Here is a 27,716-nt window from a genome sequence, read left to right as displayed (position 1 = left end):
CAATCTTTACTATCATTTTTTTGAGTCTTTCGAATTTTAGTACTTCTTTCTGTAACCTGCTCTGCAAGTGTATCGTGCCAACGTTTTTGAATTCTTTACAACGTTCTACTTTGTCATCTACTCTTTCGCCTGTCACAGGAGCATGTGAATATACTGATCATTTTTTTTTATTATTTTATATATATATATATATATATATATATATATATATATATATATATATATATATATATATATATATATATAAACACTGGTCTTTTTAAATGAATTGTATAGATCACCTTTTCCTTTTCAGAATTTTGAGTTAGCTTACCTGAATTTTCAGTAGCCTAACAGTTGAAAGCTAGTTATACTTTTTCTCAAAATATAATGTACACCTAGAGGATCACTGTTTCAGTAAATAAACCAAGAAGTAAATGAATAAATACAAATTTAAAGAAATAATATTTAAAGTGAACTTTATATCTCTGTACTTCTTAACTATGTTATCCCTCCCTCTCTATATGTCCACTGCCTCAGGAATTTCCACTTTTTGTCCTCCCTAGTTAGTATGTCATTATTAGAATACCCTTAAGAGGCTGTATGTTTACATACGCTTGGCTAAAACTTTCACACTCGGAATTCTCCTACTTTACACATTTCATGTTACCAAATAATTCATGTGTTAGGTCAATTGCTGTATCTACTTAATTTCAATAAAAGATTTCTCCAAAATCTCCAAACACATTTCTGAATTGTAATTGCACAGGTTGAACTAAAATCTCAAATGGAATTTGCATTGGAAAACAATTTTTATTTTTCAGTTAAAGTAATATTAAGAGATCTAATAGAGTCAATTAAAAAGAAGTTGCCTATTAAGTGATTCAAACCACTTTGCCAAATAAGATCTTGTTGATCATGTTGAACTGCTTTTCTTTTTGCTCCACTTTTTAATTTACCTGGGAGATGAGGCCATTAATGTTATGAGATTTTTTTTCCCTATAACTTGACGTGGGTAGTTGTTATATTCATTTCCTGGTGCTCAATTTTACATTAAGAATATTTTTGACTAAACTGTAAATAATTTTATTATGGAATAATACATAGTATCAAACACTTCAAATTATAATTGAATATTACTGAGTATTTATTAAATTAAGTAACTTGAAAATGTTGATGTTAAGTTCTTTAGGCTGTTGCTGTAACAAACAAGTTATTTCAGTTTAAACATGTTATAAGACATTTATCACACTTCAGAACCGCACCTTTATTCCTTGTTTAACTGACCAAGATAAAGATAATCATTTACAGTAGATTGGGTGTAAACATCCAGGTACTGCATATTAGTCTTGTATAGTAAAAACAACACAGTTACTGTGTGTTTTTTTTTTCATTAACAAGTTTTTGATCAGTAGTACAAGTCTGTTGACTATCTTTTTACCAGGACAAAATTTTGAGTTGGGGACTTGTGGAGAGGAAGGCACAGGCACCATTTGGCCACACTACGGTAAAGGATGATTTCTGCATCCTCCAACAGGCTGGGCAGTTAAGCCAAAATATGGTGATAATAATTGTAGTATATAGTAAGTAATAGTTTATATACTCTACAATAAAAATATCAGTTTTCAAATTAAATACAATGATAGAGGATGCACAGAATTTTATTTTAAGCAAACAAATGAAAATTACTACACTGAGAAGCGAAGACACATGGAGTAAGTTACCAAGTATTATTGTAGACAGTAAAAGTTTAGGAATCTTCAAGACTAGACTTGATGTTACAGTGGAACCTCGGGTCACAAAAGTCTCGGACCACGTACAAATTGGGTTACGACCAAAAAGTTTGCCAAACTTTTGCATCTGTTCATGACCACACACTCGGGTGACGAACAAGCCAGTTTCCCTTCCGGTTCGTATGCGCCAATGATTTCAGCATGTGTTCAGTCTCTCCCTGTGCATTCCCTGTGCAGCGAGAGAGAGAGAGCGACCGACCGAGCGAGAGAGCCCAAGCAGAAGAAGTAAGTAAACATTTAGTTTACTATTACATTGTGCATAACATGGTATAATTAACTATTTTTGTTCTTAAAAATCTTTTACAAAAAAAAAAATATATATTTACATTCAGCTCGTACGGTCCAGAACGGATTAATTGTATTTACATACAATCCTATGGGGGAAATTACTTCGGGTCACGACCAAATCGGGTTGCGACCAGAGTTTTGGAATGAATTACAGTCATGACCCGAGGTTCCACTGTATTTGGGAATAATCAATTGGATAAAACTATCAAGCTTTGTGATTCTAAATGACCTGTTTTTGTCTAGATTGTTCTAATGCAAAAACAAATATCAAGGTGTTTAATGAAAACAGGCAATGTAGTATGTGTTGATGACAAATAATAACTTTAAAAATATCTGCTTCAAGAAATGCTTTAAATGTATAATTTTTTATTAGAAGCTGTTGAAAGTGATATTCAAACACCAATAAGTGAAAGTAATCTTGAAGCAAATATGAATGATATGGCATGCAAACGTAAGTAGTTTCATGTTCAAAAGACTGTGGTATATTGTGTTCACAGCTCAGAAAAAGGTGACAGATTTTTAAATAAATAAATAGTTGAATGGCTGGCTTGATCTCCATGGGTGTGCGTGATCCCGTGGCTGCGGAAGGTTGGTGAAGTAATTGGGATGAGATGAACCTGTACTTGAGGGTATGGTGTGTCTCAATTGCTTCATCGGCTTCAGGCTCTTTCAAGGTTTGTTTTCATTGTCAATGTGGGTAATTATGCATGCATAGAGCATACACCTCCTTCTTTTATATTGACATTGAACTCGAAGATCAACCTGCACATTTTGCAATTAAGCATGATAACTCATTATTTGTGCTGTATATGTTTCATAAAAAATAAAATTTGAGAACCTGCATTATTTACTTATCTGATAAACTCCTTAAAATGAGTTCAACTGTGATACACAGTATTAATGTGCCTTTAAGATTTTACATTTTATATAATTTTGTTTCTATGGAAAATATGAAAAACTGAATACTGATGCTATAGTAGGTCACCAGCTGCCTTAGCCCCTTTGGTTTCTATGAAGTCTTTGTGGTGGAGAAAACTTGAGAAAAAATGAGCAGAGTCTTCAGAAAGGCAGTCAGAATTTAGACTTTATTACTCAGCATAAAAAAAAACAGTGCAGAGCACATAAAGCCTGTCTCAGTTCATGAAGTAAGCCCAGAGTGTTCGGTGAGCCCTGAATATATTACAGTTCTTATCACAAAATGCCTCCCTCTCACACTAGTTTCCCAAAATCTCCTCTACAGGATTTCTCATGATGTTGTCCCCACTCAGCACCTCTTCCCATAACAATCACCTGGTGTTGCAGACCTTCTCATAACAATATTCTTGCCCCTGTATACATCCCCATAATAATCTTCTTCCCAGTAGACCTTCTCATAACAATATTTCCTTCCCAGTCCATCTACTCATAACAACTACTTTGGCTGGCAGGACATTTTTGCCACCTGGCGGTGAGCATCACCTGATTATCCCTCCCTTCATTCACATCTCCTAATCCTGAACTGTTAAAGATCGGTGGCCTTTCAGTTAACCAATTCTTAACAGTTAAGTTGGGATCAAAAGGACCCATATACGAAAACTGGACTGCCTAATTAATAATTCAATAAATGATTGCTTATTGCACTAGCATCCTGTAAGGCTAAGGCTAACATAATAGGCGACTGTATCAGTGAGCGGCAGCACGCAGCTTCACTGATAAGGGCCAAGCTGTGAACAACCTTGACACGGTGCTTCATGCTTGAGAGAAAGAAAGAAAAAGTCAAGCCTTTAACAACTGCTTCTTTAAGCTAACTAATATATGCTACTGTATGTTTTTGTCATTATCATTAAGATGTATGAAGAAGCATTGGCATATGAACTTAAATGCTAGCTAAATTAAACATAAATGTGCATGCTAATATAAGAGCCCGTGGCTGCAGACAGCAGCGCTGTTAAGTCATGGCATGCAGCTGCACAGTGCTCTTACAGAGGCCAAGCAACCGCTTACGTCATGGGCACATGTTCAGGAAAAAATCCCTAACTTTCAACAATCAACTTGTAAGCCCTTATAGAGCTAAAACTAACTAATATCCTAATATGTTGTATTTTAATTTTATTGCCTCAAGTATTGAAGAGCTCTAAAAAAATCTACTTGTCAAATAAGTGCGTATATATTTTAAGTGCTAGCTTGAGAGCTTGCCCTTTACTCACACAGGCAAAGGCCCCCTGCGCAGTTTGTTTTGTCTTCTATCAGCAGGAAGCTCAGCACCTACATTCTCAAAACAAAATCTGCCTGCTTGCATCCTCGGAGAACATGATGACCTTGTCTCACAGCTTGATTCACAAAAACTCAAAACAAGGCAAGTGAGAAGGACAAACAGTCTCTTACAAAATAAATGGTGTCTTTTTAAAGCTGTTCAGGCCTAGACTTTTCATGGCTAAGAGCACTAAAACTACTAATCAGGCATACTGATCCCTGATAAAAATTCTCAACATCTGCATGTTCTGTTTATACGTGTGTGAGTTTTCTCTGCTAACCCCGAGTTTCACCCAGTGTTCAAATTGGCAGTGTATCAGCCAGTAGACTAGCAATACTGTAAGCATGATTATGTGCTCTTCATAGTGCCAACCACTTCGTGACTGTACCTCACTGAGATCAAAGAAGAAAGAACGTAGTGAGAGATGCTCAAGCTTTGTAACCAGTCTTTAATGCACAAGATCAGCATTATATACCCCGGGGGCGGTCCCATCCAATGTTTGCTGCTACAGCTCTGTGTCTGAAGGATGACGTGCTGTGCTCACAAAGCAGTATGGGACCATGTTTTCTTAAACTAGCCGAATTATCAGTAATTTGACAAACAAGGGCACATGTGAATGCAGCAAATTCACTACGAATAACAATTTGGCGAAATTCATCGATCAGCACTGCCTATTATCAGGTCTGAATATAGTAGAAAGGCACAACAATGGTAAAAATATTGGATAAATCAGTTGTACTTTTTTACAGAAGAGAGCACTTATGGCTTAGGGTGCCCAGAGTTGAAAGTCACCTGTAGTGGCCTTAAAAACCCAATAACGTACCTCTGTGTGACCCAAAATACATACCACCACACCTGGGTACAGCTTCTGAGTCTCAATAGGTTCCATTTGCATGAGCACCAAAACTCTGTGGGTTCGAATCTGGGGCCTACAGGACTATTTGAGAACAAAGTATATATATATACTTAATGTTAGTAATTTTCATCCTTGGAACCAAGCCCTGAGTAATTATCAGTCATAGAAATCAGGCAAAGAAACATTGATAAACTTAATTTTAAGCTAACAGTTGCACCTGAGTTCATTTACTTCCAGCTAAAAGACATGGGCTATAGTCAACATTAGCTGCAAAAGGAGATGGGAAAAAATTGCAGAATCTGTCTTGCAGCACATAAAATCCTGAAAGCGAGGTTCAAATTCTTGATGAAGCATGTCAATCTGATCTGCACGTCTGGCAAAGTCAACACTTGTGTTTGAACAATAGGAAAATGAACAAATTTTTCTTGTAGCAGCTGATTCCTTATTGTAAAGTTTGTAGACAGGAGAAAAATGTAAATAAATAGTTCTGTATAAGAACTGAAGTGAGCTCATTTGAAGAGATTCAACTATCCTTCTCTTCTGCCTTGTCCATTAGATGTTTAAAAAACATAAAAATTGCCAAAAGTCACAGTTGTGGTGCTGGTTGTGGTGTTTTGCCAGTTCCCCAATACCTTGTCCAAAAAACAGATAACTATGCCCAACTTGAGTACTAGCCACTTGGGCCATTTCCTCCACATCCTCTACTGTTCTAATTAGTGTCATACACCCCTGTAGTATTTCTGGTCACAAGAGCCTCAAATGGTGTAATGCTGTCTCATTTGATTTGGGTTCTTTGGTTTCCCAGTGCTCTTAACCAGTTTCTTATTAAATGTGCTGTAGTATATAAAACATAAATTAATGCTATTACTGTTTTTAAAATAGACTTTTTTGTTTACTCTAGAGATTGCCTTGCATTCTGCACAGAGCCAGTGTTTGCAAGTTTGTCTAATGTTCTTGGACAGTGGGACAACTTGCCAACTCCAGTACCACCTGAAATCAAGGAGCACAAGCTTTATGATGTTGAGACCAAATATGGCCTCTTGCAGGTAAATAGTAAAATGTATCTGTGTCTAACAAAAATACTGTGTGTAAAGTATGAATTAAATGTAATACGTGTTCAGATGTCTTGAAAAATTCTCTAAGTTTACTGTATAACAAATCCTACTTTGAAATCTTTAATATAAATCAGTTAATTTTAAGACACATCAGAAGAAAGAAAAAAGGAAATATGCTGTTTGTGTATTCTGTCCCCACCTTTTATTATTTTTAAATCTTTTACTTTAAGTAAGAAGTTCAGGAGTGACCTTTTGGTCAGTTCTTCTAGGCAGACTTGCTCCATGTTATTCAGGTTAAGTCGAATAGTGGATACCAAGAAAAGAAGAATATCTCCATACCTTCATCCATCCTTTTCTGGCGCACTTATCCAGTTCACTGTCATACTGTGCACTATTTTAGGAACTCGCATTGATATTTTTGGAGTATCGTTCTCTGCACAATACTTGCATTTTTATGCATTAAGAACACCTTAAAAATAGGATGCGTGTCTGTATATTCCTTATGCAATCCTACACCCTTCGACTGATCTGGATTAAATTTTGCATAGTTCATCACTAGGACCATATGGACAAAGTGGAGTGCTTTGGAACCCAAAATTTTGATCCTGGGAGTCCCAGTGGGCTTTTTCTTTTCCAGTGTGTGGTTGCACAACAGTACCACTCGGAGAAAGCAAAACATTCAAACAGACTGTAGTCAAACTAGGAGACAAAAAAGCACAGGGCTTAACATTACTAGTTGTATTTGATGACACATGTGAAAGAATGCAAAAGTGTGCAGTATTCTGCTTCAGCCTTAGTGACAACTGTTACATATTAATGTGTGTCAAAACTAGTTTGCGTTGTTAATAAGTAAAACAAATTAAAATTACTAGATGAAAGTTAATTGAAATTCAATTGAAAATAAAACATTTGGGGTGTCCTTGCTTGTTTTTTTTTGTATTTGTGGATTTACCATAAGTTGGGAAAGCCATAAACTGAGACCCACCTGTATTTTTAGAAAAAAAAATCTTTTCCATTTTCAACTTGAAGTAATCTGTTGATACTAGATTAGACATTAACCACAAAGTCTGTCCGTAGCATTAAGCATTTCAGATTAGTCAGCTCATCAAATTATTTAGATTTATCCTGTCACCATGTAAAATACAAATAGTGCATCTTTTTTTTTTTTTTTTTTTTTAGAAATGGTTGAACTAACTTTTTTACTTGATTTATTGAATTGTTAAATGGAAAGCAGTGCATGTTAAACTGTTTGTGACCTCATTTAGAAAAATGTATTGTTAGTGGTGGAGTGCATTTAAAAAGTTTTATTTTTTTTAAGAAAAAGTAAATAAACAGCAGTGATTAATTGGTTTTTGACTAGTTTATTCCATATCCTCATGACCTGAATCAAGTACCAAAGTTACGTGATCATTCATACCATCCTTTCAGAAATCATCATATCTTTGTGCCATAACCCATAAACTTATTTCTGTCATCTTTACTAAAGCCTATAGCAAGTATCTGTAATGGTAGTGATATACCTCAGGGATTTTTTACTTTTGTTTTTATTATCAAAAGCATTTGCTTTCCACTTTTCTCCTTTAGTAATATTTATGTGAGACATATGCATGAAAGGAAACAAAAACAGTTACCGTTTTTATCCTAAGGCAATGTTCTCTGCCTATTTATGTCTCCAATGTCATTATCATGATAATCCTCTTCTTGGGTCCCAGTGTGGTACTCATTTTCTTATTATGCAGTAATGCAGAATATCGTACAGGGCACATAATATTTGGCAAGTGTTCTTGACAGAAAACATTTTTATTAAAGGAATACTCTATCTGCAAGGAGAGGCTGAAAAAAAAAAAAAAAAAAGTCTTGTCGCTTTTCGGAAACCATTGATCGAGCTGCTGTGTGGGACATCCTGAGACTTTGCAGGATCCCCTCAAGGTTTCTGGATATCATGGTCGGCCTATACACTGGTACTGTGAATGCTGTGTAGAGGGGAGGCAGAACCTCTGCATTTTTTGCAGTTGATTCTGGGGTTTGTCAGTAGTGTGTTCTTGCTCCTACTCTGTTAAGTGCTTGCATGGACTGGGTGTTGGGCAAGGTCATGGGGTCCAGTGACCGTGGGGCATCTGTTGGCAAAGAAAGATTTGATGATCTTAACTTTGCTGACGATGCTGTGATCTTCACAGAGTCAATGGAGGCTCTGATCGGGGCACTCGAGAGATTGAGCAAGGAGTTTTTGAGTGTTTGGGCTTGCAAGTGTCCTGGATGAAAAACAAGATTTAGGCCTTTAATGACCTCTTAGGTGCAACCATCGGCAGGGTGTCTGTCTGCGGAGAGAGTGTCAACCTCTGCAGTGACATTCATGTCTCTGGTGACTCTTCCTATGAAGTCAGTAGACAGATTGGGAGAGCATGGTGGATCATGCGGTTGATGGTAAGGGGTGTGTGGTGCTCCTGATATCTATGCAAAAGGACAAAGTTCCAAGTCTTTAAGGTCCTGGTGCTTCCTGTCTTGGTTATATATGGTTATATGGTTGTGCAACATGGATGCTATACAGTGACCTGAGACGAAGACTGGACTCCTTTGGTACTGTGTTTCTTTAGAATATTCTTGGGTACCACTGGTTTCAGTTTATGTCGAATGCACAGTTGCTCATGGAGTGCTGAATGAGGCAAAGTACCCACATTGTGAGGGAGTGTCAGTTACGGCAGTACGGCTATGTAGTGCGAGTGATCCAGCTCGCAGGATTCTCATTGTTAAGGACCTGAGTGGCTGGACCAGGCCAAGGGTATGTGGCTGTGGCATATAGAGCCATTTCTGGAAGGTGGGACTGGACCTTGTGCCTGCCTGAGTGGTTGCCAACCAGGATCTTGAGGTGTTTCATCTTGTGGTGGATGCGGCAATGCTATGTACTAGTGTATGCTTCCCACCCTTACTTGACCTGTACTCTACCTAAAATTAGATTTTAATATGTTACTTCTTTAGTGGTGTTTATAGTGATGGTTGAGAATTTTTAAGCTATAATTTTTATGGAAAACAGGTTGCAGAATTTTTGATAAATGGGTTTGAATGGCTGGCTTTGGGCTGATATTAAACAATTACAAACAATATTAAAAACTTAAGTGAAAAAAGTCAAGTTACTTTTGTCACAATCTGCATGTCACTTATTCATTTGCATGCTCAAAAAATGCATATTTTTTTGCCAAATTATTGTTAAATAAATACATCAGGAAAATCAGAGTAATGTGCAGACATAGTGTATTCAAACAGGATAGTGCTTATGAATAAATGTATCTACCAACTCAATTCTCCGTGAATGTAACTAGTCTTTTCTTTTAATTTGTCAGCTTTCTCTCATGTTTATGTTACCAGAAATTGATAGAAACAAGTGAGGTCTCTCATGTTTATGTTACCAGAAATTGATAGAAACAACTGAGGCATGAAAAGAAGTGTTTAAGAGATTTTTTATGTGTTTTTTTTTTTTTTTTTTAAACAGATCTCTGAAGGCTTATCATTTTTACATAGTAGTGTTAAAATGGTTCATGGAAATCTTACTCCTGAGAATATTATCATTAACAAGAGTGGAGCTTGGAAAATAATGGGCTTTGACTTTAGTATTTCTTCAACTAATCCTTCAGAACAAGAGGTAAAGTTGATTTGTGCTCGTGCACAGACATTATTGTTAGCATTTATTTCTTGTCATTTGTTAGGAAGGTGACCAAACTTGTCTTTGGTTTAAACTTTAGTAGATAAGTCTTAATTTTACATCTTTCTTTTAGATTGCTCATTTTATTTTTTGTTATTTCTTTACATTTTCTATGTTTGAGCTAAGCTATTGAAAATAATTGAATAATTTTTAAGCAATTAATCAACTGAGCAGAATTATGTTGTATAGGAAAAGCATTTTGTTATTTTTAGACTAAAAAAATTTCTTCCTTTAACTCTTCTTTAGCCAAAGTACTCCTGCAAAGAGTGGGACCCGAATCTCCCATCCTTGTGCTTGCCTAATCCAGAATACCTGGCACCTGAGTATATTTTGTCAGTAAGCTGTGATGCAGCTAGTGACATGTACTCTTTAGGAGTTGTCATATATGCAGTGTTTAATGAAGGAAAACCCATCTTTGAAGTTAACAAGCATGATATTTTTAAAAGTTTCAGCCGGCAGCTGGATCAGGTAAGAAAAAACTGACAGGTATGTATTTTCTGTATGAAGTAAGGCTATGTTGTGCTGAGTGACCTAGAATACTGTGCAAAAGTCTTAAGCAACTTGAGAATAATATTTTTAAACAAAGTGTTATTGACAGAAAATGTTTTTATTTATGCAAACACTATATAAGAATAAATAGAAATAAACATTGATACAATGTATGTAACAAGAATTTCTTATGTTTATTTCCTTGAGTCTTTGAATTGGATAAGCAAATACACATTGACATGCACAAAAATCTTAGTTTTGTATCAAGGCAGTAGGTTAATGAGCAATACTGCACTAAACCAGATTTTCAAGATATAGTTTTTCAGGTCGTCATAAAGAAATTTCATAAAAATGGATGCGGCACACAGTTTAGTGGAAGACCCAAAAGAACTGCTTAAAAATCACTTCCATCAAGGATAATAGAAAATCCAGTGAAATGTTTACTCAGCATCTGACATAAATACACACACTTTTACTTTGTGAATAAGTTTTAAAATAAATGATCTTGTAGGGTGTGTTACAACTAAGAAACCATTCTTGCAGAAAGGCAAAAACAAAAGTGCAGTATACAAAGAACCATAAAGTATGCAGTGAAAACCAGTGGTGGGAAGGATGACTAAGCAAAGAGCTCTATATTTATTTATTTGTTTCAAAAGGATGAACAGTAGGTCATAACAGTTTGGTCTTTTGTGGTCTTCTGCAAAACACAGTGACAGATCTACAATGGCCTGTGGTGGGTTTCAGCCCATGGTGTAGGCAATCAGGCCAAAATCAGTTGAATGATGACTGCTGAGAAATAAATGAATTTTAATTCAACATGTTCTGCCTTTTGGGAAGAGGACTGCATGTAGTATGTTCACCTGAATGCTGCTACTTATTTGGATGAAACTGGGGAGAATTTTTTATGTGTAACAATTCAGTGACTAAATAGATAATGGTTATACTAGTGCAGCGCTTCCCGATTCATTTTACCCTCGCACCCCCTGTGACGGACGAGGCCGATTTCGCACCCACTTGGTTTGAGAAGAAGTATGAAAAAATATGAGGTTAATTTAGAAAAACAGATCACCAATTGAAGCTTTATGAATAATGGATACTTTATTCACAGCTAACAAGAGGGTTGAAAGATCAGCCTTCCACACCTCAACCACACAAAATACAAGTATGAAATGATGTTCTTTATAAAGAAATGTATAGAAGGAATAAATAGTTTGAGAATTTTATGTTGTTTAGGTTCTTTGAATTTTCTCCTGCCTCTTCTTTGTAATTATCTCTTCGAAACGTGGTTCTTTATGTGTTAATGAAATGCGTAGGTCATTTTCGGGGTTCAGTGCGTTACAATATTTATTCTTGATGTACAGTACAGATGAAAATCCCAGTTCACATAGCCAAGTGGTGGCAAATGGGACAAGGATTTTCAGTGCTCTTTTTGCAAGAGTTGAATACCCAGTTTGAACACTGCACCTAAAGGTTTCGAGTGAAATGGATTCGTAAAGCAGCTTCATTGCTTGGCATACTTACATCTCAATTAAATGTTCTTTGTCTTCATCCTCATCTCTCATCTTTTCTAATTTGAAAGCAAAGGGGTTGATGATCCAGGTTTCTGATTCTTCCAGATCTCCCGGGCAGAAATAACTGTCAAATGACTCTTTCAGGCTTTCCAGGTGCTGACTGATTTCTTCTTTGACACTGTCTTTAAAATGTAAGCTGCTGCACTCCACAATGACTTCGTCCAGCGAAGGAAAATTAGCGAAATTCTTATTCTGGATACGTAAACTCCACAACAACAACTTATTCCTGAAAGCACGCAGCTTGTCGCAGACGGTCACATTATTCATTTCTTTTCCCTGAATCGAACAATTCAAATCATTGAGATGTTGGAAAATATCTGCCAGGTATGATAACAATGGTGTAAAATAAGGAAATTCGAAAGAATGCAGAAGGTCACATTTCTGTTCTCGCACAAACTGTTCGATTTCCTTTCTGAGCTGAAAAAACCTTGTCAAAACTCGACCTCTAGAAAGCCATCTGACCTCCGTATGAAACAGGAGAATACAGTTGGGTCCATAAAAATTTGGACAGAGACAACTTTTTTCTAATTTTGGTTCTGTATATTACCACAATGAATTTTAAATGAAACAACTCAGATGCAGTTGAAGTGCAGACTTTCAGCTTTAATTCAGTGGGGTGAACAAAATGATTGCATAAAAATGTGAGGCAACTAAAGCATTTAACACACTCCCTTCATTTCAGGGGCTCAAAAGTAATTGGACAATTGACTCAAATGCTATTTCGTGGGCAGGTGTGGGCAAGTCCGTCGTTATGTCATTATCAGTTAAGCAAATAAAAGGCCTGCAGTTGATTTGAGGTGTGGTGCTTGCATGTGGAAGATTTTGCTGTGAACAGACAACATGCGGTCAAAGGAGCTCTCCATGCAGGTGAAAGAAGCCATCCTTAAGCTGCGAGAACGGTAAAAATCAATCCGAGAAATTGCTACAATATTACGAGTGGCAAAATCTACAGTTTGGTACATCCTGAGAAAGAAAGCAAGCACTGGTGAACTCAGCAACGCAAAAAGACCTGGACGTCCACGGAAGACAACAGTGGTGGATGATCGCAGAATCATTTCCATGGTGAAGGGAAACCCCTTCACAACAGCCAACCAAGTGAACAACACTCTCCAGGGGGTAGGCATATCGATATCCAAGTCTACCATAAAGAGAAGACTGCATGAAAATAAATACAGAGGGTGCACACAGCAAGGTGCAAGCCACTCATAAGCCTCAAGAATAGAAAGGCTAGATTTGACTTTGCTAAAAAACATCTAAAAAAAGCCAGCACAGTTCTGGAAAAACATTCTTTGGACAGATGAAACCAAGATCAACCTCTGCCAGAATGACGGCAAGAAAAAAGTATGGAGAAGGCGTGGAACAGCTCATTATCCAAAGCATACCACATCATCTGTAAAACACGGTGGAGGCAGTGTGATGGCTTGGGCGTGTATGGCTGCCATTGGCACTGGGACACTAGTGTTTATTGATGTGACACAGGACAGAAGCAGCTGAATGAATTCTGAGGTGTTCAGAGACATACTGTCTGCTCAAATCCAGCTAAATGCAGTCAAATTGATTGGGCGGCGTTTCATGATACAGATGGACAATGACCCAAAATATACAGCTAAAGCAACCCAGGAGTTTATTAAAGCAAAGAAGTGGAAAATTCTTGAATGGCCAAGTCAGTCACCTGATCTTAACCCAATTGAGCATGCAAAGGCCCACAAACAAACAGCAACTGAAAGCCGCTGCAGTAAAGGCCTGGCAGAGCATTAAAAAGGAGGAAACAGCATCTGGTGATGTCCATGAGTTCAAGACTTCAGGCTGTCATTGCCAGCAAAGGGTTTTCAACCAAGTATTAGAAATGAACATTTTATTTCCAGTTATTTAATTTGTGCAATTACTTATGAGCCCCTGAAATGAAGGGATTGTTTTAAAAAAATGCTTTAGTTGCCTCACATTTTTATGCAATCGTTTTGTTCACCCCACTGAATTAAAGCTGAAAGTCTGCACTTCAACTGCATCTGAGTTGTTTCACTTAAAATTCATTGTGGTAATGTACAGAACCAAAATTAGAAAAAAGTTGTCTCTGTCCAAATATTTGTGGACCTAATTGTAGAAGCATCATCATTAAGATCACTACAAAACGCTTTGAACAACCTGTGATTCAAAGTTCTTCCACAAATAAAATTTATAATTTTAACACACGAATCCATTACGTTTTTCAAAGTAACTCGCAAGGTTTTTGACACAAGAGCTTGGCGATGAAGGATACAATGAGTAACCGTCACCTCTGGTACTTCATTTCTTACAAGAGTAACAAAGCCAGATAGGTTTCCTAACATAACAGGAGCACCATCAGTACAAATAGATCCAATAATTTGTAATGGAATCTCGTTAGTATTGAAAAAGCTTTTCACCGTATTGAAAACATCCCTTGCGGTTGTCGTTGTTTCGAGTGATTTGCAAAACAGGAATTCTTCCTCGATGGCATTTCCCTTTACATAATGAACGAAAACGATGAGTTGGCTACAATTATCGACATCTGTCGATTCATCTAACTGATTTGAGATCTTGACGGGGGAAGCTTTGATGTCCGAAACCACTTGATCGAGAATATCAGCGCCGATGTCATCAATCCTACTTTGGATAACATTGTTTGACAGAGGAATCTGTTGAACTTTCCGTGCGGCCTCTGCACCCAGGATAGTCTTCACTATATGTAAAACACATGGTTTGATAAGAGTCTCTGCAACAGTGTGCGGCTTTTTCATTTTTGCCACTTCGTATGCAACTTTGAATAATGCCAGAAGCAGGGGCTTATCCACAGGAGCGAACCCTAACTTCGGAAGCGTTCCTTTTAATGTTGTAGCGTGCCCTTTTAGCCTTCAAGGAATTAAGATCATTCCCTTCTCTCGTGTTTCCACCATGTTTAACTTGAAAATGTTCACCGAGCTTTGATGGCTTCAAGTTGGATTTGGAAAATATTGCATTGCAAAGCACGCACTGCGGTCAATCTACTCCATCAAGAATTGTTTTGGTAAAGCCATACTCCGTGTAATACTCCTTCCATTTTCTAATTTTTTCGCGACTAGCCATGATTAAATGAACGGTAAAAAAGGAAGATTGAAGCGACGGTGACTTATTGAGGGAGGCAGGCGACAGCACAATAGCATGCGGGCTCGATGTAGTGCTCGTCAAGTCGATCTAAAATGCGCGGTCAGATTCGAAAAATATATCTTTTCAAGTTCTATTTGGATGTAAGTAGGTTCTATTTAGTCGATAGAAATATCTTTGGTGGGAATGTAAGTTGAATTTAGTCTTTAAATTTCTATGGTGAAGAAAAATTTATGCAATGATGACTAAATTTAACTTACATTCCTACCAAAGATATTTCTGTCGACTAAATAAAACTTACTTATATTTAAAATTTAAATAGAACTTGAACAGATACGATAGTTCATAATAACCACGCAGCACTAAGTGCGCGTAAGAGCGGAAGTTATCCGTTTTAACAAGCAGCGTATTGCACTGATATGAAATGGCCTGCCCATTTAATTATTTAGGAATGGATAGATAAATTAAGATTTTGTACAAATAATGTTTTTCATTTTTCCTCCTCGATGTATTCTGGCACCCCCAGCAACAGTTGCTTGCACCACCCCAATAGGGAAGCGCTGTACTAGTGGTTTAGTCTTGAGGCCTTTGTCTTGAACCAGTCACTGTACACATAGGATAAGTGCAATATATTCGTTCTCAAAACTTTATAGTCCACCTGTTACACTTTGTGCATGAGAGCTAATAGAAAGAATTGTGAATAATAAGTTATTTAGCTTTTTTTAGATTTTATAAAATATGTAAAAGACTTTTTTTTTTTTTGTTTGTTTGTTTTTATATATATTCTGGAAACAGTTGAGCCGTTTGAATCAAAATATTCTCCAGAAGGTACCAGAAGAGGTCTTTGAGCACATAAAGCTATTATTAAATGTAACCCCCACTGTCAGGCCAGATGCTGATCAAATGACTAAGGTAAATTGTTATAATATTTTAATCTCTGACAAAAGCAATAATATGTGTTATGTCTTAAAACGACTAATTCAAATAGTAATGCTTTCAACTTAACCCCTCAAAGATGGAAAGTATAATCATATTGAAAAATTCTCCAGCACAAACAGATCAAAGCATGTGACATCCTAGGCTATTGTCTATGTAACAAATCTTTTATAAATTTAATGGCGCATTCTACAAAATGCTTTTGTATACTTGTGCCATTTTATCAATATGAAGCATTGCCTTTCATTCAGTGATCATCATCATTACTGTAAATTTAAAAGACTGGAGTGACTTCTTTTCAATGAACAAAAGAAATATGGAATAACTTAACCTGGGTCATCTGACATTGGTATTGTTTTGGATAAGTGTAATAATTGTGTATATCTTACAGTACAGTATACATTACTAATTTTATATGTAATGTTGCTAATACAGTCATCATTGTTTGTTTATACAAAATGGTTGTGTCATTTATATAAAAGTATTCATTTGCTTTTATTAATCTTCATTATTTGAGTATATAAAGTTTAGTATATTTTGTTACAATGTATTGTACAAAGACAAAAGAGCTCTTTGTATTATACAAAGTATTGTACAGGCATTAGACAAAAGTTTTTTGATACATAAAATGTGACCTAAGATGCAATTTTTATGGTTTCATTTATTTCAGATCCCTTTCTTTGATGATGTTGGGGCTATGACTTTGCAATATTTTGATACATTATTCCAAAGAGATAACTTACAGAAGTCTCAGTTTTACAAAGGCCTCCCAAAGGTTCTCCCTAAACTTCCTAAGGTATTCACTTATGCTTTTTAATTTCATTTTTTGTTTATTTGAAATTATTTACAAATAAATTTATGCCCATTTTGTTTGGTTTGACACCCAAACAGCCGTTCTGTGATAGCGATGCAGAGAGCATTCCATACATGCTTTTCGCTCGGTCAAAATGCATCTTTATCAGATCGGGAAAACAATTTTGCTGTGGATTTCTAACCTTCAGGCAACTGGGTCCACACTGAAAAGAAAATCACCTGGCAGACCTAAGGCAGAACATGTGTGGTTTCAAGAGGATGGGACAACAGCTAATGCAACACAACATTCGCTCGGAGTGTTGAGGGAAAGTTCCCTGGGCATTTGATCTCTTTAAGGGGAGATGTGGGTTCGCCGGCACGGCTTTTTCTTTTGGGGATATCTAGAGGAAAAGGTTTTCAACATCATCCTCGATCTCTTGAGGATTTGAAGGAAAGTATCAAACAGGAAATCAATGCCATTCCAACTGAGATGAACCTGAATGTGATGGAGAATTTCTGGGAATGTCTTCAGCAATGTATTGCCAACGACTGCCACCATTTGTCTGATATTTTTAAAATGCATTAAAACAAAACTGTTTTATGTACTTTTTCATTTTTTTTACACTCCTTCAAAATGTTGGAGATCTTTATACCCCACCCTGTATTTATAGAAAAAGGCACATTTTGAAAACACATAGAAATGTTTCAATATACAATTCACTTCTTTGTTATTTGAACATACACCGATCAGCCACAACATTAAAACACCTGCCTAGCAATGTGTGGGTCTTTCTTTCTTGTACCACCAAAACAGCTCTGACCCTTTGAGGCACGGACTCTACAAGACGTCTGGTATCTGGCACCAAGACATTAGTAAGTTTTTCAGGTGGGACCTCTATGTATCTGACTTGTTTTTCTAGCATATCCCATAAATGATCTAGGGAATTTGGAGGTAAAGTCAAAACCCTGGACTCTTTGTCATATTCCTCAAACCATTCCTGAACAGTTATTGCAGTATGACGGCGAGCATTATCTTGCTGAAAGAGGCCACTGCCATCGGGAAATACCATTGCCATGAAAGAGTGTATGTGGTCTGCAACAATCTGTAGGTAGTTGGTACGTGTCAAAGTAACATCCACATAAATGCCAGGACCCAAGGCTTCCCTGCAGACTTAAAGAAGTCATTGCATACAAGGATTATGCAACAAAGTACTAAATATAACTGCTTTAATATAACTGTCATTGCTATGTCCCAAACATTATGGTGTTGCAATTTCTGCATGGTATGACTGAAAGTGTATATAAAAATACCCTAAAGTTTGCAGTGTGCATTTTAATCATGTCTGAATTGTTTGATTTCTAATTTAAAAATGTGGAGCAGAGGAGTAAATCAAGGAACAATGTGTCTTTGTCCCAAAGATTATTGAGGACACTCCATAACATTATAGATATAAGATAACATTGTCTTAAATAAATGCAAGTGCTACTAGTGTTGTTACTAATAATTTTCTTTTAATTTTTCGAGTTTATAGCTGAAGAATTTGACCAAAAAAACTAGTCTTTTGGAAACTTGGTTGGCTCATAAAAAGTCAAACTGATGATTGTTTGTTTTTTTCATCGCATATTTTGGTCAGATTTGGTAGAAGAGGAACAGGGTGCAAAGTGCATTTCCTTTTTTTTTTTTTTGTTTTTGTTTTCTGTACTGTACCAATTCTGAAAGGCATTTAAAGGAGGTAGGTCTCTGTGATAAAACAATAAGATAATTACCACAAAATAACTGATATAACTTTTTCCATCCATGATTCGACAGACAACATAAAAAGCCAATGATAATGAGAATAGCGCCGTACCAGATCAATCATGTGGTTGGAATAGAGTTACAGCCCTGTCAAGTTAGGTTAACAAAGACAGCACGGAAAAGGCAACAGCACACGTGCTAATGTTTGGGTTGCAGCAGCCGCGTACGGCAGTACATCGGGAGTGAGAGCTAGGTAAAAGATAAAATAACAGAAAATGTTAACGACAACTTGGAAAAACTATTGGCGTTACCGAAGTAGACACCCCAACGGGCACAGCCCAAGGCTCAAAAGACAGGAACATTGTTGAAAAGTAGGATCCGAGGAATTCTGTAGTTTGGAGATATTTTAGCTATTTAAAGTTTGACGAAGCAGAGTAGCATGTCCTGCAAAATGTGTTGAAAGCATGTTCCCACAAAGACAGATGATACAAAAGATTAGGGGTATCATCTGAAGTAGTGCTATCCTTTTAGAGCAAGCACAATGCAAGACTTTGCAGTCCCAGACCCAAGCAAGTACTGTGCTAATGGGGGTTTCTTGAGTACTTCTTTTTTGCATTGAAAATTAAACTAACAATTGAATGAATATGTCAGTTTTACTTATGTACTCCTTCGTTTATATTTGAAAGCTGCATGAATTTGTACGGAGGATATATACAAAGTGTTTTTTGTCTATTTGTGGGTTTGTTTCCCAACTATTTAAAATGGTCTGAAACTTTACAAAGGAAAATACAGTATAAGAGGTGTTTTTTTTTTTTGAGATTTTATTTTATAATAATACCTACTTTATTTGGAACTGACCAAAGAATGTGAGCAGAGTGGCAGCAGTGCTCTGTGTGAAGTCGACCTATCATATCCTACAAGAGGCTGTCACATCTTTGGCTTTATGCTAAAACACTAAGATTTTTTTTTATATTCGTGTGGCATGTCACCTTCTTTTCACTTTGTTGTCTTTAGTCATTACGAGCAGCCCACTCCTATACAGTATATGGGGAGCCCATCCAGTCTTTACCTAAAAACAAAGTAGACACTGGATACGTGTTTTGATGGCAGGGGTTAAGTGTAATCATTGTTGTGAGTCGTATGTACTATTATATGATCTAAATATTGATAAAGCAGGGTGTTTTGAAAAGATCACAATCTGGCCTTTGCGCCTTAAGTTTGACACTCCTGCTGTAGCTTGACTTTTACTTATTTTAATTATTTTGCTGCTATTTTATAATTATTTTTAGTCACCTTACAGCTCCCCCAGAAGTGTTTACTCAGTATTTTATTTAGTATTTTTAAGTCTTATAGCGAATTAAATATGTCTTGGGTACACCCACATAGTTTTAATGTCAGGTTTTTTACTTTACATTTTTCAAACTGATCCATGAAGGTGTTTAGTAGGAAAATGTTTACATTGTATTAATTATTTTTTTTTATTTTATTTTTTCAGCGTGTTGTAGTACAGCGTATTCTACCTGCTCTGACTTCTGAATTTGTGAATCCAGATATGGTTCCATTTGTATTGCCAAATGTTCTGTTCATTGCTGAAGAATGTACAAAAGAGGAATATATAAAATTGATTCTCCCTGAACTTACTCCAGTCTTTAAACAGCAAGAGCCCATTCAGGTAATGGTTGTATTCCATACATTTTTTTAGCACTTTTATGAATGCTTCTGTTATCAGTAGATGCCCAGTTAACCTTGAAATGGTAGCCCTTTCTCATATAAAACACTTCTTGACTATTACAAGTATAATTTACCTGAATGTCAGTTGTAAATTTTTATAGCACTTTGATTTTGCTTCTCTTTTAATTTGAGAAAGGTAATTCTTGAAATTGTTATTGTTTTTATTGTGTTGCTACTCATTAATTTTGGTTTAATTTTACTGTAAAATAACTTAATTTAAAATTTTTCAAATCCCATATACATCTTTTCTTATCTTTTATATTGTTTGCTTTGAAAATATAAACATTTTCTATCGTTTTATGTAGAAGTGGTTTTTTTTTTTTTGCGATATGAAAGTTAAATTCACTTTTTGTAATGTTTTGTTTGATTGCTAAACAGTACTTTATATTCAGTGAAACAGTTTTATACTAAACCTTAATCTAATCGTAAAAGTAATAAATATCTATCTTTTTAATAGCTGAGAAATTACTTTGCATCTGAGCAGTTCTGAATATGAATTCTCTGTGAAATGTAAATCTAGTGTTAAAACCAATTGAAAGATTTAAATTAGATTTTTGACTTTTGTTTTCTTTCATGCATTCAGGCTAGTAATATGGTGAGTAATCTGTTTTAGTGCATTAGTTAAGTATTAACTGTACTGTACATATTGTATGTAATTAACTGCATTTTATTTCAGATTTTGTTAATCTTTTTGCAAAAAATGGACTTGTTGCTGACAAAAACTCCCCCAGAAGAAATTAAGAATTGTGTCTTGCCAATGGTTTACAGAGCCCTTGAGGCACCATCCATTCAGATTCAGGTACTAGGAAAAGTTTACTTTTTGTTTGTTATGTTTATTATGAACAGTAACATTGAAAAATACTCTTGAGTACTTGAATGTGAGCAGCATGGTGGTGTAGTGGGTAGCAATGTCACATTATAGATTCAGAAATCTGGCTTCAAATTCTGTGCCCTGTCATTGTCAGTATGGACTTTGCATGATTTTTATAGGTCTGTGTGGAGATTTTGTTTATGTTTACTATGAACAGTAACATTGACAATTACTCTTTTGAGTACTTGACTGTGAGCAGCATGGTGGTGTAGTGGGTAGCAATGTCACATTATAGATTCAGAATCCTGGCCTCAAATTCTGTGCCCTGTCATTGTCAGTATGGAAATTGCATGATTTTTATAGGTCTGTGTGGAGATTTCCTCAGAATACTTTGATTTTATCTCTCACACTCCAAAAGTATGACTGGTGATTGTGTTTGTGAATTGGTCCGGTGTCCGTGAAAAGTGTGGATGTAGTTAAGTGAGTGGGCTCCTTCATCGATTATGTCACCGTCCAGCACAGTTAACGAATGCTAACCACACTTAAACATGGTTATTATCTTTAAAGATTATGAATAAAATAAAATGTATAAGGGCTTGAAAGAGTTGTGAAGTAAAATGTTATGTGCATTTTTTATGAAAGAATTGATAATAAAACTCTGATTTAGCTGTTGCTTTGTGGGGTTTTTTTTTTTTTTAGATATAAAGTTGATCACTATTACTTTTTCTGTTCAGTGCCCTCATGTAAATGCATGTTGCAATTGTTTATGTAATGATTTCTACTAGAACATTTTAAAAGCAAGCTTATATTGTATCCTGTATATAGTTAAAATTGAGGCAATAATGTTGAAGTTGCATTATCAGAACACATCTTAAAATGTACTAATTTTTAATTTCCCTTATAAAAAGATTATTTGTAAATTGTTAATCTTGATGTTTAACATGACTTTTTGTTTAATAGCCACTCTATATTCTTATATATGGTTATCAGTGGCCTGTTGTCTTAAAATTTAGGTGACATAATTTACAGTTTATATTTATGGTAGAAATATTGGTCAAACACCTCAATCTCGGATAGAAGTGTGAACAGATAAAGATAAAGAAGAATTTATGATGGGAATAATACTAATTTTTGCAACATTTTACAGGAGCTCTGTTTGAACATCATTCCCACTTTTGCAAATCTGATTGATTACCCTTCCATGAAGAACTCATTAATTCCAAGGATTAAAAATGCATGTTTACAGACCTCTTCTCTTGCAGTAAGTTGAGTATTTATTAGAACTTAATGCCCTTTACAGATGTAGGCATAGTTCTTAATTTTCTTTAGAAAAAGTACAGTCACCTATCATGTACTTAACATGTTTGGTTGCTGTAATCAGGTTGTTAAAAGCGGATTTATTAACATTGAGGTTATTAGTTTGTGGAAAATAAAATATGAATCGTTAGGACGTGGTAATTAGAAATGTATTTTTACAACTGTAAGCTTGTTTACTTTAGTTGTTTGTGTTTTAGAGATTTCTAACTTTCTAATGTTGAATAACTGCGCTCGATTCTTATGTTTTTTCTTTCTAATATAATATAGTTAGGTCCATAGGTATTTGGACAGTGACACAATTTTCATAAATTTGGCTTTATATGCTACTGGAATGGATTTGAAATGAAGAAATAATTACATGATTGAAGTGTAGGATTTCAGTATTAAGTGTTATAGAAATATTGTATGAGGCGTTTAGGAATGAAAGCCATTTTTATATATGGTCCCCTCATTTTCAGGGGCTCAAAAGTATTTGGACAATTGACTGACAAGCTGTTCCATACCCAGGTGTGAGCTTGATCCTCATTTCATTAAGTGTTAAGCAGGTAGTATGTCTGGAGTTGATTCCAAGTGTGGAATTTCTATTTGGAAGCTGTCGCTGGGACCTCTCAATGTGAGGTCCAAAGAGCTGTCTGTGCATTAGGCTGAGAAAACTAAACAAACCCATCTGAGAGCTAGCAGAAACATCAGGAGTGGTCATATCAACCATCTGTTACATTCTTAAAAAGAAGGAACAAACTGCTGAACTCGGCAACTCCAGAAGGCCTGGGCAACCATGAAAGACAATTGTGCTGGATGATTGTGGAATTCTTTCCATGGTGAAGGGAAAAAAAAAAAATCTGTTTTTTTTTTTTTTTTTTTGCCAAACCAAGAACACTCTCCGGGAGGTAGGCCTATCATTACCGAAATTCTATAATTAAGAGAAGACTTTACGAAAGTAAAGACGGAGAGTTTACCACAAGGTGCAAGCCATTAGTAATCAACAAGCATAGGAAGGACAGATTAGACTTTGCCAGAAAAAATATTTCTAAAAAACCAGTCCAGTTTTGGAAGGGTTTTCTGTGGACAAATGAAGTTAAGATCAATATTTACCAGAATGATATATAGTGAAGAATATGGAGAATAGAAGGAACGGCTCATGTCTGAAGTATACCACATCATCTGTGAAACATGGTGGAGGCAGTGTTATGGCATATGGCTGAACTGTACATACTGTCTTCTCAGGTTCAGCCAAATGCTGCAAAACCGATAGGACAACACTTCACAGTACAGATGGGCAGTGAGCCAAAACATATTCTGACTGCAAACTAAATGTTTTTCAAAGCAAAGAAGTGGAACGACCAAGTCAATCAATTGACCTCCACCTAATTGAACATGCATTTCACTTGCTGAAGACAAAAGTGAACTCCAACGAACAAGCAACACCAGAAGACCGCTCTAGTAGAGGCCTGTTCATATTGAGTTAATGGGGGAGGGGATCATTTTAATGTTGACTTTAGTCAAGAATAAAGATTTTTGTAGGGCCAGATGTCTTTCCAAGTTTTGAGAAAACATGGGTTTAAAAATATGATTAGCAAGTGTAGGTGACAGTACTGTAGTGCAATGATGATATAACTGATTATCTCAAAAGGCATTGATGGGGATCTCTTACATATATTTCTCTTCTGGTTTGTCCTGCTTCCACTTCAAAACCAGTGCCGCCCACACGCAGCCGACACAACATTTCTCGATTCCTATTCATCCTCTTCCATGTCATGCACTATACTGGCCTGCTGAACGTGCTGCCACAATGGTAAAGTAGCTTTACCACCTTTGCAGGAGCCACCTGTGTTTTTACAACAGCTTCTTACACAGCAAACATCAGAAGCTAAAAATTATCATGAACACATTCGAGAATACAACTCTAGCATTTGCTTCCATGGGTGCACAGATAACTCAACCTCCTGGCCATGAACCATACTGTTTTACAATACACAGGCAAATTTATTACCAAATCTCTCAACTATACGCTAACACTTCTACCTCTCCAGGATATGAACAGTTGTATGTTTTTGACACAGCGCAAGCTACTTAAGTACGATTACAAAATAAAGCAAACTCTGTATGCAGCGAAAATGTACTTCTCCAGCTAGATTCCATGCTCAGAACCATCAACCCCTTTGCTAAATCATACAAACACATGCATGAAATCGCTCAGTCCAATCCAACAGCATCTGTACGATTGGTTGTCAAGGAAAACCCTAGGCAGGATTTATGACGATGTTGCAGCGATTTTTGTCGGAGAAGATGGTGAACAGCCTGCCGAAAGGGACATTTGCATCTATCCTATAGGGAACTCCAGTAAACAGATTTCCATGTTCAATATGAATTGCAATCCTATGGTTTACCCACTTTTAAAAGAACCGCCAAACGAATAAGGCTTATTCAATGCCAATTTTACACGTACAGATTAGCAATTAGGAATACATTTAGTATTTTGCACTCCAGCAGCAAACTGTTCCAACAGTACGTCGTAGATGCGTATGTTAAAACAGAGGGCGCGCGTCTCAACTATCTCGGATTATATCAACAAGATCTGCGCATGGAACAATACAAAGGACTTTTCAGACGCATTGCAAGTAAACGCTGAAAATAACAATGTAAGTGTAGGCAAAATGATCATATTACTGTCCACATTTCCAGGAAGTCCAAGATACATGCAACAAAACTATCAGGATGCCATGGCCATAGTACGTAAATTTGGAAAGCCTTTATCACTTTCACATGTAATCCTGCTTGGCCAGAAATTCTACATGCATACTGCGTCTTTCAAGAAGTATTTTTTTTCTTCTTGATTTCTGAATTCCTTTCTCACCGTTTTCCGTTCCTATTCTTACACCGCCGTATGCTACGGCGGGCGTCGGCTAGTTTAAAATATTACAGCAACAACCTCAGTTACTGAACCAAGACAAACCATCTTCAGCTCTTGGCAATAAAAATGGCAATGTTTTTTAAAACTAGGGGGCTCCGCCCTGTGTTTGCATCACTTGACAATCCCCGGGTATGAGTAACCAGATGTATGATTGTTATTTTCATGGGAACTGTTACATATGCATTATAGAACTATTTTACATTTCAGTGAGTAATTAACCATAGTTAAAAATAGTAAAACGTAATAAATTGAAAGAAAATGATGTTTCATGTTGCGCTATAGGTATTCGTTGCGTTAAATGTTTTCGTTCTGTTTGTCTTTGATATTAACATGCAAATACTTTTTAAAATTTCACTTTTACTTTAAAACTTCAGCAAAAGCAATATTTGGAATTAACACTTCTTCAATATCACATTGAATTTTGATTCCATGTTTGGACTTACATCGTGAAAACGCAACGTATAAATGCCTGAGTGAATATTGTTTCTTTCTCTGTAATAAATAAACCGACTTTTCTTTAAACACTTTTTTTTCTTTTTAGTCCCAACATACTGAATCTTTTAAATGAGTTCCGTGAGACATGTATTTAATGACTTTGTACCATAATTCAGGATAGGTTTCTCTGTTTGGAATTTCAGCACAGACAAACCGATCTGCATCAGCAGTTAATAATTTATTTTGCAAAGTAACCAATAAATGCATATGAGGCAAACTCCGTTTTTGAAATTCAATCGTGTAAATGTATGCTCTGATTTGACCATACACCATTTCGAGTGTTTCATCAAAACGTCTTAGTTTTATTGAAAGAAATCTACTCACAAAAGTCGGAATATCCAGAGCCGATTTAACCTGTGGCATTTTTCCCAAGAATCGACTAATTTCTGGCCACTGTGGATTGCAAATCTTTGTAATAAATAAATCTGGCCGACCGATAGTTCGGGATACTGCCATTGCATCATGATATAACTTCGACTACCTTGTTTTGATGATGGTAATATTACTTCTTTACCTACTTTGAATTTGTCTGAACTATTGAATTTGAATTTTGAACTTGATCAATGAGACCTTGCATATGTTCCATTCTAAGTTTTGCTTGATTTGATTTAATAAAGAAGAGACGATTACATTGTTAATGCATATCTAAAAGTCAAAGCTAATGTTGCGATAGACGTTGAAATGACAGAAGTGGGTTAAATACATTGGGACGTATCGCTAATTTTGACCCGAAATATTATGTGGGTGTTATTTGTTTATCCGATTTCGTGCGTTTCATATTATACGACCATCCTGTTCACCATCAGGGAAAAGCAAAGCAAAGAGTAAAGGATCAGAATGAGCCGATTTATTAGACAGAAACAACGAATCGTGCTTTGCTTTTGGATAAACACAAATGTCAACTCTCTTTGATATCTCCATTTTTCAAAACTATTATCGCTGAGAATTTGTCACATGTTGATTTATTATAAATGTGACCGTGATCTTTCGGATTCATATAGAAATCCAAGAAAACTTATTTGTCCGTGTTTTGCAGATAAATTAAGTGTAAAGTGTGATACTTTTGGATGTATGGATTTGTATCCATTGTTGGCTGTATAATTTCTAACACGTCCAATTGTTTAACTCTTTTGATTCTATGTTGCATCACTTCTCAGTGATCATAAATATACACCTGACCGAATTGTGGTTTCTTCGAAATTGAACTTGTTGTAGCTTGGGCCTGACTTGAAAAAATCTCAAGGCAAAAGTCTCGTCTCGCAGGACTTGAAAAAAATCTCTCTTCCAAAAAGTCTTGTCGCGTCAAAGGATTTTTTTTATATAATAGAGAGATGTATTCTTGTATTTATTTTGTAATGTTTTTCACTATAGTTTATTTTCTTTATTATTTTATAAACTAAATGTAGCTCTTACTTTTTTTCTTACATTTTAGGTACGTGTGAATTCGTTGGTTTGCCTAGGCAAGATTTTAGAATATCTTGATAAATGGTATGTAATTGATGAAATCCTACCGTTCCTGCAGCAGATTCCATCTCGGGAACCAGCAGTACTTATGGGAGTTTTGGGTAATATTATTAATTTTGGTTTAAAATAACTGATTTGTTTCAAATATATAATTTTAAACTAAAAATACTCTGCCACAAGTTATAATAAATTACTGAAGACCTTTTGCAAACTGTTTTTTTTTTTTTCTTATCATTTGCTATCATTGAATTTTTAATATTTACTTATATTAGCCAAAACATCTATGCCAACCATTTCAAAAATTTTATTTGTTCTATCCATTGTTCTGAATGTCAAAAAAAAAATTGATGGACAGGTTCAACAGATTTCCTATTAACTGGTCATTTGTGCATGTGCTTGGTAAATATGTTGTAATGATGAGACAGTCCTCCTTAGTCAAAGTGCACTTGATTCATATATTT

The 27,716-nt window shown here is 35.9% G+C and overlaps 1 protein-coding gene across 4 annotated transcripts in view; it reads left to right on the top strand.

Moving 5' to 3' along the window:
* scyl2 (SCY1 like pseudokinase 2) overlaps nt 1-27,716 on the top strand; it is a 64,100-nt gene that overhangs the window by 9,449 nt on the left and 26,935 nt on the right. For 3 of the 4 annotated variants that reach the window (XM_028816688.2, XM_028816680.2, XM_028816672.2), the window contains exons 4-13: nt 6,051-6,195; nt 9,692-9,841; nt 10,148-10,369; nt 15,856-15,972; nt 16,667-16,792; nt 20,022-20,198; nt 20,841-20,852; nt 20,934-21,056; nt 22,216-22,329; nt 27,224-27,356. In XM_028816688.2, coding sequence (XP_028672521.1) covers nt 6,051-6,195; nt 9,692-9,841; nt 10,148-10,369; nt 15,856-15,972; nt 16,667-16,792; nt 20,022-20,198; nt 20,841-20,852; nt 20,934-21,056; nt 22,216-22,329; nt 27,224-27,356 — 1,319 coding nt within the window. The remainder of the gene's footprint in view (nt 1-6,050; nt 6,196-9,691; nt 9,842-10,147; nt 10,370-15,855; nt 15,973-16,666; nt 16,793-20,021; nt 20,199-20,840; nt 20,853-20,933; nt 21,057-22,215; nt 22,330-27,223; nt 27,357-27,716) is intronic. The other variant, XM_028816693.2, reaches the window with a different exon arrangement.

This window comes from Erpetoichthys calabaricus, chromosome 1, assembly GCF_900747795.2.
Source record: "Erpetoichthys calabaricus chromosome 1, fErpCal1.3, whole genome shotgun sequence".
Lineage (NCBI taxonomy): Eukaryota > Metazoa > Chordata > Cladistia > Polypteriformes > Polypteridae > Erpetoichthys > Erpetoichthys calabaricus.
This window is presented reverse-complemented; position numbering and strand designations above follow the sequence as displayed.